The 14,214-nt window shown below is 49.6% G+C and overlaps 1 protein-coding gene and 1 pseudogene across 1 annotated transcript; one reads left to right on the forward strand and one right to left on the reverse strand.

Annotated features, from left to right (window-relative positions):
* Positions 1-4,311: 4,311 nt before the first annotated feature.
* On the reverse strand, positions 4,312-9,437 carry LOC123444797 (protein YIP4b-like). The gene is made up of 3 exons (XM_045121645.1): positions 8,824-9,437; positions 4,928-5,002; positions 4,312-4,833 (listed from the first exon to the last, which is right to left on the reverse strand). The coding sequence occupies exons 1-3, from the start codon at positions 9,313-9,315 to the stop codon at positions 4,573-4,575; spliced, it is 828 nt and encodes a 275-aa protein (XP_044977580.1). The 5' UTR covers positions 9,316-9,437; the 3' UTR covers positions 4,312-4,572.
* Positions 9,438-11,804: 2,367 nt separating this feature from the next.
* On the forward strand, positions 11,805-13,031 carry LOC123441993 (annotated as a pseudogene).
* Positions 13,032-14,214: the final 1,183 nt, after the last annotated feature.

The raw sequence follows: 14,214 nt of genomic DNA on the forward strand, positions 1-14,214 counted from the left end.
CGTCACTGGTAACGTACCGGGACCAGCGGGACCACCGGAGGTGGCCCCAGGGGTCCACCGAAGGGGGCAACGACCCCAAGAGGCTAGATGAGCCAAGTGCGGGAGGGAACCAACCCCTAGATGGGCTGGTGCGCCTCCCACACCCAGCCCAATGCGCAAGTGGTGGGAGAGGGGGCAACCCTAGGCGCAGGTGGGCCTTAGGCCCACCAGGTGGTGCGCCACCCCCTCCCACCCTAGCCGCCGCCCCCTTTCCCATCTGGTGGTTGCCGCACCACCTAGGGGGGAACCCTAGGGGTGGCGCACCCCCTCCCCTCCTCCTATAAATAGAGAGGGGTTTGGGCCCTTTGGAGATATACTTCTCCCTCTCCCTCGCCGCAGCCCTGCCCTTCTTTCTCCTCCTCTCTTCCGGTGCTTGGCGAAGCCCTGTCGAGAGACCTCGTCTCTCCATCGACACCACGCCGTCGTGCTGCTGGAGTTCTTCCCCAACCTCTCCCTCCTCCTTGCTGGATCAAGGTGCAGGAGACGTCACCGGGCTGCACGTGTGTTGAACGCGGAGGTGTCGTAGTTCGGCACTAGATCGGAATCACACCGTGATGTGAATCGCTGCGAGTATGACTCCATCAACCGCATTCTAGTAACTCTTCCGCTTAGCGATCTTCAAAGGTATGAAGATGCTCTTACCCCTCTCTCGTTGCTGGTCTCTCCATAGGAAGATCTGAACATGCGTAGGAATTTTTTTGAATTTATGCTACGTTACCCAACAGTAACAGCAGTAGAAACAATAGTAACTCAGTAAGCACAATATGTGGAAATCTCGTAGGCACTCGATCGGTGATATTGCTGGATAATATTCATCATATAACAGTCACAACACAGGGCAACACAGAATTAGCTCCCGTTCATCGATATAATATAGGCATGTATTCCGTAAATATTTACATGTGCTTATGGAAAAGAACTTGCATGACATATTTTGTCTTACCCTCCCATGGCAGCGGGGTCCATAAGGAAACTAAGGGATATTAAGGCCTCCTTTTAATAGAGAACCGGAAGAAAGCATTAACACATAGTGAATACATGAACTTCTCAAACTATGGTAATCACCTGAAAGAATCCCAATTATTGTCACTTTGGGGTATGCAGATCCTAACACGTAGCACGTGCATATAACTTGCAAGATTGGATCAAGAACATAGATATAATGGTGAAAACATAAACGGTTCAGATCTGAAATCATGACACTCGGGCCCTGGTGATAAGCATTAAGCATAGCAAAGTCATAGCAACATCTATCTCCGAACATAGTAGATACTAGGGATCAAGCCCTAACAAAACTAACTCGATTACATGATGAATCTCATCCATCTCTTCACCGACCAGCAAGCCTACGAAGGGATTATTCACTCCTTGTGGAGAGCATCATGGAATTGGCAATGAATGAGGGTTGGTGATGACGAAGACCGAAGAGTCCCCTCTCCGGAGCCCCAAACGAACTCCATATTAGGCCTCCCGATAAAGAACAGGAGGTGGCGCCGGCTCTGTATCGTGAAACGTGATGAAACTTCCTCCATGATTTTTTTCTCTGAAAATGGGAATTTATAGCATTGGAATTAGGGTCATGGGAGCCACGTGGGCCCCACTAAACACCAGGCCGCGCGAGGGGGCCGCGTGTGCCCTCATGTCTAGTGGGCTGTTGTGGCACCCCCTCTAGTGAGTCTTGGTTCCAGTATTTTTTATATACTCCAGAAAAATCTCCAAAAAGTTTCGTTCCATTCCAAGAACTTTTATTTCTGCACAAAACAACACCCTGGTAGTTCTGCTGAAAACAGCGTCCGTCCGAGTTAGTTTCATTAAAATCATGCAAATTAGAGTCCAAAACAAGAGCAAAAGCGTTAGGAAAAGTAGATATGATAGAGACGTATCAACTCCCCCAAGCTTAACCCATTGCTTGTCCTCAAGCAATTCAGTTGACATACTCAAAGTGATAAAGAAAAACTTTTACAAACTCTTTTATTCTTGTTTACAAATACACGCTTAGAGAGCACTCAAGTTTTCAGCATAAATCATGACTAATCATATCGCCAATAACCCTTAGAAACTATACTAGCTCATATCAATGTCATAATCAACTAGCGAGCAATAATAAGATAGCTCAAACATCAACACTTTATCAAAACGATCATGATATAATATGACAACAATGGTATCTCGCTAGCCCTTTCTAAGACCGCAAAACATAAATGCAGAACACCTCCACAGTTCAAGCAGCAACTAGACATTGTAATTCATGGTAAAAGAGATCCAGTCATGCTGCAAACAGCGATTAATAGACATAAAGCATGAGGATGACAGCAGTTCTCTCAGGTCCGGTGCTTATTTGAGAAGGTGATGACTCAAAGTAAAAATAAAATAACATGAAAGTAAATAGAAAGTCCCTTCACAGAGGGAAGTAGGGATTTGCAGAGGTGCTAGAGCTCATAGTGAAAGTAAGAGATATATTATTTTTGAGAGGTGCACCCTTCATGACAACATTACGACCAAGAGTTATCGATATCTTCCATGCTAAACAAATTAGTGGTGGTTCCCAAGCGGTAAAAGTAAAGGTTTACTCCCCCTCCACCAATCAAACACACTCCACAGCTAGCCGAATCCATGGGTGCCGTCCATACCAACAACAATTCAGGGGAGTTTTGTTTAATTATTCGCAATTTATGATTCGGGATTGAGAGTCCCTATTACGAGCCCCTCTCATGCAAGGACGAGTGAATAAACACTCATCATGAGAATAACCCGCTTAGCATGGAAGATATTGACCTCCCTTTGTTACTCCATTAGCGGTCCACGCACACAAAACAGAAGTTCATTTGAAATATTAGAGGTGGCACATGCAAATTTACCTGAAACGGCAGGGTAATACCGCATATAGGTAGGTATGGTGGACTCATCTGGAATAACTTTCTTTCAAGGATTTTGATGCACAAGAAGTATTCCTGCTTAGTACAGTTGAAGGCTAGAAAATAGGTTGGGAAGCGACCAACTAGAGAGCGAAGACGGTCATGAACATGCTTTATGAATAATCATCATTGCATACTAGCATGAGTAGGATATAAACACCATGAACATAAATATCATGGAGGCTATGTTGGTTTTGATTCAACTACATGCATGAACATGTGCCAAGTCAAGCCACTCGAACATTCACATGAGGATACCATATCATCATACTACTCCCTCCGTTCCTAAATATAAGTCTTTCTAGAGGTTCAGCTAATGGACTACATACGGATGTATATAGATATACTTTAGAGTATAGATTCATTCATTTTGCTCCGTATGTAGACACCTAGTAAAATATCTTAAAAGACTTATATTTAGGTACGGAGGGAGTACATCACAACCATTTTAATGCATGTTGACATCCAAGATAACTCATTATCCACTCCTATCTACTTAAGCATGGCATGAACAACTATAATCTCTAATTGTTATTGCATACTTGTTTGGTCGTAATACGCTGAATCATGGATACTGGTCTAAACATATTTGCAAAAATAAAAACAAGTTGAGTTCATACCCGCTTCTCTTTGAAACAATCTGGAATCTGCAACATTTTATTCAAGAGAAGAAGATAAAGTAATATGAGCTCTTCATTAGATCAATAACAAAGCACATGAGAGCCACTCAATATTTTCATCGTGGTCTTCTCCTTGGATATAACTCAAAGAAGGGAAAAGAAATTCAGAGAAATGCACTAAAATATTTTTGGAGTTTTTAGTTTTTCAAGAAGAAAGAAATTTAAAGAAGGAAAAACTAAAACGAGAAAAATTACTTACACGGAAAAACTCCCAACAAGTAAAGAGAAGAAAAGAGAAATATTTTTGGGTTTTCTATTAATACTACAACTAAATTACTCTAGAAAGAAAAATGGAAAGAGTGAGAAATGTTTTTAGATTTTATACAAGTTTTCAAACACACAAGAAGGCAAGAAAATAAATCTAATAAAGATAGCACCATGCAAGAGTGTGAACACCTGTGTTCTTTCAGCTTATTTACGGCATACCCGTGTCATTCAGACCCAGTGAACAAGCTGCTACAAGCCTCAAAGACTAGACCCAAGTAACACACCACCAACAACATCAAAATCTTTCAGTCCCAAACAGGTGGGGGCAAAAAAAAAAGTTTCACAATAAAAAGGGGCATATCACCATAAGCAGATTATGTACATCCAAGGACAACCAGATGAATTATCTAGTTGCCTTAGAATGTTTTTTTTTTTGACATTTAGTTCCCTTCAACATCATATAACAGCCATTGAAGAAGTCAGCAAGCTTGGTATATATAGTCAATTACGTGGTCCAAAGCACGAGATGCCCTTTACAACAGTAGACCAGCATATAATTTTCGACTAGTTTTACAGCCTTATGCCTCTTGCTCATGTGAAGGCCAGGTTCTCGACAAAACAATCCATAAGGGCTCCAGGGACAAAGTATATTCAAGCCTGTATACGTTACGACGGTACAACGGGGAAAATTTCAACATTTCAGGTGTTACTACATTGCCTCACGCCAGGGGCTAATCTATGGCAATTATGAGGAACCCGACCGAGATGTACATGAGGAATACAGGATATATGGCCAGAGCCTTTCTCCTTGGGTTCACAGCAGCGCTCATGAATGGGTAGGCAGCCCAGGAGCTCCACGCCAGTGTGACTGTCACGACGATGATCTTTAGTATGACATTGTCCTTCAGCAAGCAAATTAGAGCTCCAACATCCAGAGGAAACAAACAATACCCAAGGAGACTGAGGCTTTGGAAGAAGATGATGTGACCACCCTGCATGGAGACAGGAATAAATCATTGCAAAACTCCACAGTGTGTATAGTTTGGATCAAGCAAACGTGTTTTGTTTGTGAGAGACGACGCTTACCAGAAGCAGAACATTCAATGTTAAGATTATAGCCCCAGCTGCCAGCACAGCGAACGCGACAGCAAATACTTCAGACTACAAACACAAATAAAAAAAGATCAGCATTTTGCACGGAAAGAAACACAGTAAAACTTGTAAACAACAAAGAGAGGACAACTATAGGCGACACATATAAATATATTGGCCACTGGAAGAAAATAACATAACAATGCTAATATGCCAGCATAGAGAAATCGAAATCAGATAAGGTTCAAAAGTAAATATTCCACATGTCTGTAGCTGTAATGTTCAATGTAACAGAGAAATATACGAGGAAATAACTGAAAACACCATGCTTTCTTCATATCATGTAATCACCATACCCACAATATTAGATGCCATGCCTTGCATATTTACATTTGAACATGGTAAAAACAGCAGAGAAAGATAATTGTGTTTTGGCATACTTTCTGCTCATTCAGAAAAAATACCTAACCAGCTACTCCTGAATGCAATTACATTTCTTTCAAGCAAAAGCAGCACAGCACTCAAGAGAAAATATTGACGAAAATTTCGGTTTCTTCTAGTGTCAATGCCATAAAAATTTACTGCAAGTTCAAAAGTACATTATGTACTTGGCTATACAGAATTAGCATGGTCTTTCAGATTATTAGCATTTGAGATCATATTTTGCACAAGGGCAGTTTTAGTAATTTGTTTGTCACTGATCAATACTCCATAATACAGACACTCTCCAGGTACCAGAAGCAATCCAGTAAGGCTACACATTGTTGCACAGTAAGAAACAATCTTAGAAGTGACCCTACACATTCGGATTCACATAGACATTCACAGGTTCTAAGAGAACGTGATTTTTTAGGCACAGATAACCAGTATGTCTATACCATATTCTATAATAAAATAACTAGTAGTGCCACCTTAATTTGTCGAAATGGCACATACAGACCTTGCAGCTCAGGACAAGTCCACAACTGGTCCATTAGATAATTCTAGAACATCAAAAATGGACCAAAGGTTGTGAGAATAAATATGAAATTACGTCGGCTCATCATTCACCACTAGTACACATGACATGGACATCAAGTTTCAGCATTGTGATGCCTCCAAACCAATTAAGAACCAAGAACATAGTGCATTCTCTAATATCCTCTGTTTATAAAGCGTCCTGCTTCAGATGCTTACGCGTCACTTAAGCGACAAGGCACCCTAGCAGCACTTCAGATATTTGCCGCTTTAGGCGCTTAGGAGTCGCTTAAGCGTTAGAACGAGTGGTGCTCGCTTTAGGTCGCGTTACCGCCTTATAAACCATGCTAATATCTAACACAAGACATACGTAAATACTAAGATAGAAACAAGTCAGTTTCTAGAACATCAAAAATGGACCAAAGGATGCGAGAATAAATATGAAATTATGTCGGCTCATCATTCACCACTAGTACACATGGACATCAAGTTTCAGCATTGTGATGCCTCCAAACTGTTAAGCTTCATGCACTAGCCAACGAAACCAAAAGTCCGAACTGATGGAAAGGGCTAGTGCAATCCACATATACTGTAACACCCCCTCTCACGTGTGACGGGGAAGACAAGTCAACACGTGCAACCGGAAGAGAGCGAGGGCACGCGAAACTCACGTATGACTCAAGAGGCCTCTATGTTAAACTCAAGACCTTAGCTCCGATACCATGTTACGAAAGCAACTTATCTTTATTGAAGGCCCAAGGGGCATATATATATTACACATGACTTGAGGTGCAAGGAAAGTAAACATAGACTAATAAGGACTCCTAGACTAATACTAATACTTCCTAACACCCCCCCTCAAATGCAAAGTGTATGCAATAGCATTGCATTTGAAGAAGTGTAATACTAAAAAAAATGATAATCCAAATCCACGTCTTGAGAGTGTCGTCGTAGCATGAAGAGTCTTCAAAACTTGTCGAGTCGCCGAAGGAGATAACGAGGAGATGGCACATCAGAGGTAGACACCGCATCACTTGAAGATACAAGATAAGTATCAAAAGAAGATGGGTTGTCAAAAGAAGATGGTACATCAAGAGGAAGACACCGCATCACTTGAAGATACAAGATAAGTATCAAGAGAAGATGGGTTGTCAAAAGAAGATGGCACATCAAGAGAATAAAGCATTGTGCGGAAAATCATAGTCCACGACAACCGACGGCAAAAGAAGCTCGGTGGTTAAGGCACGATGAACATAGATCGACAATGCAAAAGAAGTCCAGAAAATCCTATAGAAAACAAGAAGGACAAGTAGGCCACAAAAGTTGCATAGAAAGGATCAGGACCGGAGAAAGGCTGACGGACTAAGGTATGGTGGACTCGCATGGCATGAGAAGACACAAAATATCAACGGATTTGGTGGACGCAGCGGAATTACAGAAACTAAAAGAACTAGGAACAACGGGGACATGAGCACCACGTAGTAGCAGGGAACATCACCACGTATGAGCACCACGTAGTAGCAGGGAACATCACCACATAGTATAGGAGGAAGCAGCTAGCAGCAGCACATAGTAGCAGGGAACATCACCACATAGTATAGGAGGAAGCAGCTAGCAGCAGCACGTAGTCAGGCCAGCTTGCGAGTCGAGTCCACCTCCTGACCTGGAGCGGATCGAGTCGGCAGCCTGCCATGCGGGCGATCATGGCTGGGCAGGCGCACGTCACGGGTGGATGGTCATCACGACCGCAAGTTACGGGCATCACCAGCTTGGATCTGGCGAGCGGAGATCCGGATCCAATCGGGATCAGGACAATCCTGGTCCAGCGGTAGGAGATGGGGAGTCCAGGAGCAGGGCCACCGTCCGGCGGCGCGACCTGGAGCGGCGGGAGATGAGGCGGCGCGACCTGGAGCGGCTGAATCCAGGAGCTGCAGCGGGATCCGGCGGGAGCAGGAAGAAGAAGCCTCTCGCCTCCCTCCGCAAGATCTGGAGCCAGCCTTGACGGGGGCGGCCCAATCTCCTGACCTGGAGAGAGCGTTGACCAGGAAGGGCCTGGGCAGGGCGCGTGAAGGGGGAGGAAGGGCAGCGCGAGACGGCCAGAGGACGATGGCGGCATCGCCAGGGAAGGGCGTCCGGCCGAGAGGAGGTTGGTGGCGGCGCGAAATTGGATCTGCACGAGTTGCGCGTGCAAAAAAATAACCTAAGGCTCTAATACCATGTTAAGCTTCATGCACTAGCCAACACAACCAAAAGTCCGAACTGATGGAAAGGGCTAGTGCAATCCACATATACTGTAACACAAACCATTTAAGAACCAAGAACATAGTGCATTCTCTAATATCGAACACAAGACATACCTAAATACTACTCCCTCTGTATCTAAATACTTGTAGTTGGAGAGAACTAGTCTATTTCTCCCCAGCTACAAATATTTAGGTACGGAGGGACTAAGATAGAAACCTCAACACTTATAGCAGAGTTCATCTTTGATGATGATTGTAATTATCTAAGTGTGGAAATGAGCTAAAATGGGCACACGAAAACCCACAGCAGAATAAGCACATGTTTCACACCTCGTCTAGATTTAGTCACAGAAATAACAGAATGGGATTAACTGGATACAGCAGTACAGCACTATGAGTGATGATTCTAATCCCATCACATCAGACCTAGTATATAGTCGTACAACACCAGATTCAGTTATCCCCTAGGCAACATCGAACTTGCAAGGGAATATAACAGTGACGCTTCACGCTTGCCACCATGTATTAACCACGAATCGCGCCATACAATTCAATAATGTACAATCTGACCTACACCTCATAGAGGATTAGTGATATCACGAAGTCGAGCACAAACTAATCAAGAGCTAAATCTCACAAATCGATGCAAAAGCTACCACGAGATCTGGTTGTGGAAGGGGTAGCAGGTACCTTCTTAACAGAGGCGGACCAGGACAGTGTGAGGCCGAGGAAGACGATGAAGAAGAAGGGGCCCCACAGGTCCCAGTCCCTGAGCGCCTTGCCGGGGTCCTCGCGGTTGGGGTTGGGGAAGACGACGAGCTTTAGGTTGCTGACGATGCGGGCGAGGTCGCGCTTGACGGTGTCCCAGACGGGCTCGGTGAGCGTGTTGGGCGGGGGCCCGAAGCCGTCGGAGGCGATGGCGACGGAGACGGACGCGGGCGGGCCGGCGGGGGTCGGCCCCTGGGGCACGAAGATTGGGACGGAGGAGGCGGGGAGGGGCGGCTTGGAGGACGGAGGAGGAGGCGAGGTGGAGATGGGGATGGAGGCGCGCGGCGGGGAGGGCGGCCGCGCGGGGAGGACGGTGGCGGAGGGCGCGTCGTACATGAGGCTCTCGATCTCGTCCATGTCGGACTGCGCCGACGACGGGTGGAGCGGGATCGTATCCCCGTAGTTGTGCGACATGGCGGCGTCGGCGGCGCGGCGCGGCGGGCGAGCGGTGTCGGCGAGGCGGATCTGGGGGAGGGAGGGGGAGAGATCTCGCGCGCTCGCGGGAGTGGGGGTTGGGGAGGTGAGGATTTGCGGGTGCGTGCCGGCCTGCTTTGCTTGCTGCGGAGGGAGTAGGGAGGGAGACGCGGGGATGGCACGTGACTGTCGTGCTGCCTTCGGATGCAAGGCCGGCGACGACCTGCTGCCAGCTTCACGCGTCGTCGATTGGAGAAATGGACGGTCCAGATCGGGTAGAGGGTAAGCAGACGCACGACAGAGTTGAACTGCATTTGGCACAATCGAGCAACGAGCAACCTCCGGTTTTGTCTCGGTACATTTTATTCAACACTATTTTCTTTAAGAAGGTAAACCTGAGGAGCATGTTATTTCTGATAGTTATCAAGAAAAATAATACTCCCTCCTTTCCAAAGTATAAGAGCAACTCCAACGGGCCGACCCAAACGGACGGTGAATTTGTTTACTTTTTGTCCGTTTGGGTCGGCCGCCCGACCGGCGTCCGCCTTGTTTTAGATTTGGGTCGGCAGTGCGCCCAACACGCCGATTCATTTCATGTATGCAGTCAACATATTTTAAAAAAAGGCCCGCGGCTGATCATGCCAGCGGCCATGTTTCTTGCCAGCACCATCCCAGCGCCGGCATACAATGTCGCCTCAAAAAATAGCATCACAGTCATGATGGCGCACTCGCCAGCCGGCCGACACACATGCCAACACACAAAAAAAACAATGTGACTTGAGTTCGACCACGCCATTGCGGCCCCGTGGTCATGCCAGCACACCTGCTCGCATCCAAAAAATATGCCAGCAAGACGACGCGCAGGACGAGTCGGGCAGCAGCGCACGAGGGAAGACAGGATGAGTCGGTGCTGACCGCGGCCGCCACGGCGGCGTTGACGAGGCCGTGCTGGTTAGGGTTTAACCCCAACATGCAGAGCGCCTCCCTCGTTGCCGCCATGATGCGAGCGTTGGTGACTTGCTGCTGCGCGGCGGCCGCCGCGATGGCTTCATCCCTCGCGCCCGCCGTGTGCCTCCGGTCCTTCCTCTTGACCGACTCCTTTTCCCATTGTTCAGCCGTCAACACCTTCTTTGGCTTCGGCGCGGCGGTCTTTCGGGAGGCGCGAGGCTTGTCTTTTTTCGGACGCGAGGGAGGCCAGGCCGGCTGCAGCGTCGAGGTCGAGGTCGAGGTCGTCGTCCATGGGGGGCGCGGGGAGGGAGCAGGCGTAGCGCGAGAGCACGCGTGGGGCGGGAGCACGCGGGGGTGGGAGGGTTTTTGAGGGGAAATGAGGGAAATGGCGGTGGAAGCCACCGTCCGGCGGGCCCGGGGAGAGGAGTAGGCACGCGCGCGAGCGTCCGTCTCGTGTACGCGCCGACGCAAATCCGACCCAAATTGAACCGGGGATGGGTCACCAGGCGGACGCCAAGCGGACGCGCGTCCGTTTGGGTCGGCGCGTTGGGCTGACTTTTGTATCCGCGCCGATTCAAACGGACGGCAGCAGACGAAATGAGTTGCCCCATTGAAATTGCTCTAAGGCGTTGGTTGATTTTTTTGGTCTTCATTGCATAATTCCGACTAAGATTTTCACGTATTTATGTCTATAAAATTAGTATACGGACAGAAATAAAAATAGTTTGCAAGACAAATACGATAATGCCATTTATACATGTCCAATCCATATACTTTGGTATATATTAGTGGTCATAGTTATACATCAAAGACCGTACAAAATCAATCATGCCTTACACTTTAGGAAGGAGGAACAATATAGAGACATAAAATCTTTGTCAGAAATGAAATTGCATCGGACTAAAACAAATCACGATAGCTAGTATGAGCACGTGGCCGCAAGCGACAAAAGGGCCAAAATGAAAGACGACCTATCGTAGAGTTAATTGCAAAAGACTATCACAATTCGGACCGTATTCACAAGTTGATATCATCTTTCAAATTTTTTGCAAATACGTACCAAGATACAGACCGTATTTTGCAGATTCTGTATTTCTACGTATAGATGCTCTTTCTGACACATATGACCCACCGGTCAGTCTGTTACATGAAAAACCGGTCCGGACCGTTTGAAAAACCGACTCCCTCTCTCTCCATCCGGACCGGACATGCAAAAAAACCCACGTGCTCTTCCTGCTGCTGTCGGTGTTGTACGCGTGGTCCAGGGCCGCGCGCCTCCTCGGCCGCCCCGCCCCGCCCATCCCCGACCTGCAGCCGGCGGCCGACGAGCTCGCTGCGCTGGTCCGCTCCGGCCTCGCCGGCCTGGACTCCGCCTTCCGCCGCGTCGCGCAGGGCTAGCCGGGGTCGAGCCGCGTCTTGGCCTGCCTCGCCGCCGCCGCCGCCTGCAGCGCCTCCAGCTCCCGCCGCGGAGGTTGACCCGCCGCCCCGCAGGTCACATATATGTGTTCTGTGGCGGAGGTTGACCCGCCCATCCCCGCGTGATGCAGTGCATCCTCACCCCGTTCCTCGGCTGCGAGCGCGACCAGGCCGCCGTCGACGAGAACGTGGGCAAGCTCATGGGAATGCAGTCCATCCCCGACCTCATGGGCGGCGGCTCGGCGGCCACGCGCCTGCCCGCTGGCATGATGGGCGGCGGCCTGGACGACGGCCTCGGAGGCGAAGGCGTCTCCATCGACCGCGGCGCGCTGCTCGAGCTCGGGCTGGCCGCAATGGAGGAGCCACGCAGGTGGACGACCCGCTGTGGCAGCCCAGCCTGGAGATTGGGATTGAGACGCTCAACTACGACGAGTACCGGCGCGCCTTCGCCCGCGTGCTCGGCCCCAGCCCCGCCGGCTACGTCTCCGAGGCCACCCGCGAGGTCGGCATCGCCATCATCAACAGCGTCGACCTCGTCAACAGCCTCATGAACGAGGTGCCCATTGTCATCAACATACTATATACTTAGCGCGGTGCATCATGCAGACACACAAGAGCTGATCGGTGCAATGCTGCAGGCCCGGTGGTCGGAGATGTTCCCGTGCGTGGTGGCGAGGGCGAGCACGATGGAGATCATCTCGAGCGGCATGGGCGGCACCCGCAGCGGCTCAATCCAACTGGTGATCATGCACTCCCGTTTCATCCTAGCTCCACCTCGCGACCAGCCTAACTTGATCTCGCTCGCTCCGGCTACGTACTCACGCCCTGGTGACCATGTGTACGTGCAGATGCGCGCGGAGCTGCAGGTGCTGTCGCCGCTGGTGCCGATCAGGGAGGTGACGTTCATGCGCTTCTGCAAGCAGCACGCCGACGGGCTGTGGGCCATCGTGGACGTGTCGCGCAGCTACCCACGCACGCCGACTCGGCCAACTTCACCGGGCTCATCAACGCACGCTAGCGGCGGGAGCTGGAGGCGCTGCAGGCGGCGGCGGCGGCGAGGCAGGCCAAGACGCGGCTGGACCCCGGCTGGCCCTGCGTGACGCGGCGGAAGGCGGAGGCCAGGCCGGCGAGGCCGGAGCGGACCAGCGCGGCGAGCTTGTCGGAGGTCGGGGCGGGGCGGCCGAGGAGGCGCGCGGCCCTGGACCACGCGTACAGCACCGACAGCAGCAGGAAGAGCACGTCAGTTTTTTTTTTTTGCCTGTCCGGTCCGGATGGAGAGAGAGGGAGTCGGTTTTTCAAGCGGTCCGGACCGGTTTTTCCTGTAAGAGACTCACCGGTGGGTCATATGTGTCAGAAAGAACATCTATACGTAGAAATACAAAATCTGCAAAATACGACCTGTATCTTGATACGTATTTACAAAAAAATTGAAAGATGACACCAACTTATGAATACGGTCCGAATTGTGATAGTCTTTTGCAATTAACTCCCTATCATACAAACACTACATGCGGTCGTATCAACTAGCGGTCACAAAGGAGCACTTTACGGAACTAAAGACGGCTTACTGTGCGAAGGCTCACGCTCATACGTGCCCTCGTATGCCTTGTCCATCCTAACAAAGAAACCTTGGACTAAAAGATGATGTTTCCTACAAGTGTTCAACCTTATATGCAGGCTCGTGTAAGAGGGTGATGCGGAACATACTGTTGGGAACGTAGCATAAATTCAAAAATTTCCCTACGCATGTTCAGATCTTCCTATGGAGAGACCAGCAACGAGAGAGGGGTAAGAGCATCTTCGTACCTTTGAAGATCGCTAAGCGGAAGCGTTGCTAGAACGCGGTTGATGGAGTCGTACTCGCAGTGATTCCGATCTAGTCCGAACAACGGCACCTCCGCGTTCAACACACGTGCAGCCCGGTGACGTCTCCCGCACCTTGATCCAGCAAGGAGGAGGGAGAGGTTGGGGAAGAAGACCAGCAACACGACGGCGTGGTGTTGGTGGAGAGACGAGGTCTCCCGGCAGGGCTTCGCCAAGCGCCGGCAGAGAGGAGGAAGAAGTGCAGGGCTGCGCCGAGGGAGAGGGAAAACTGTGTCCTCCAAAGGCCAAAAGTGCCCACTATATATAGGGGAAGGGGAGAGGGGGTGCCACCCCTAGGGTTCCCACCCTAGGGGGTGCGGCAGCCCTCCCAGATGGGGTTTGTGGCGGCCAGATGGGGAGGAGGGGGTGGCGCACCCCTCTGGTGGGCCTAAGGCCCACCTAAGTTAGGGTTCCCCCCCTCTTTTTCTTTCCCCTGCGCCATGGGCTGAGTGGGGAGGCGCACCAGCCCAACTAGGGGCTGGTTCCCACCCCCACTTAGCCCATCTTACCTCTTGGGGTCGCAGCCCCCCTTCGGTGGTCCCCCGGGACCACCTCCGGTGGTCCCGGTGGTCCCGGTACGTTACCGGTGATGCCCGAAACACTTCCGGTGTCTGAAACCATCCGTCCTATATATCAATCTTTACCTCCGGACCATTCCGGAGCTCCTCGTGA

Source organism: Hordeum vulgare, chromosome 3H (genome assembly GCF_904849725.1).
Source record: "Hordeum vulgare subsp. vulgare chromosome 3H, MorexV3_pseudomolecules_assembly, whole genome shotgun sequence".
NCBI lineage: Eukaryota > Viridiplantae > Streptophyta > Magnoliopsida > Poales > Poaceae > Hordeum > Hordeum vulgare.

Coding starts and splice junctions, on each gene's coding strand:
- LOC123444797 (XM_045121645.1), bottom strand. CDS start 9,315: ATGTCGCACAACTACGGGGATACGATCCCGCTCCACCCGTCGTCGGCG. Junction 5,003..8,823: donor GGTCCGCCTCTGTTAAGAAG/GTACCTGCTACC, acceptor TTGTGTTTGTAG/TCTGAAGTATTTGCTGTCGC. Junction 4,834..4,927: donor CATTGAATGTTCTGCTTCTG/GTAAGCGTCGTC, acceptor GTCTCCATGCAG/GGTGGTCACATCATCTTCTT.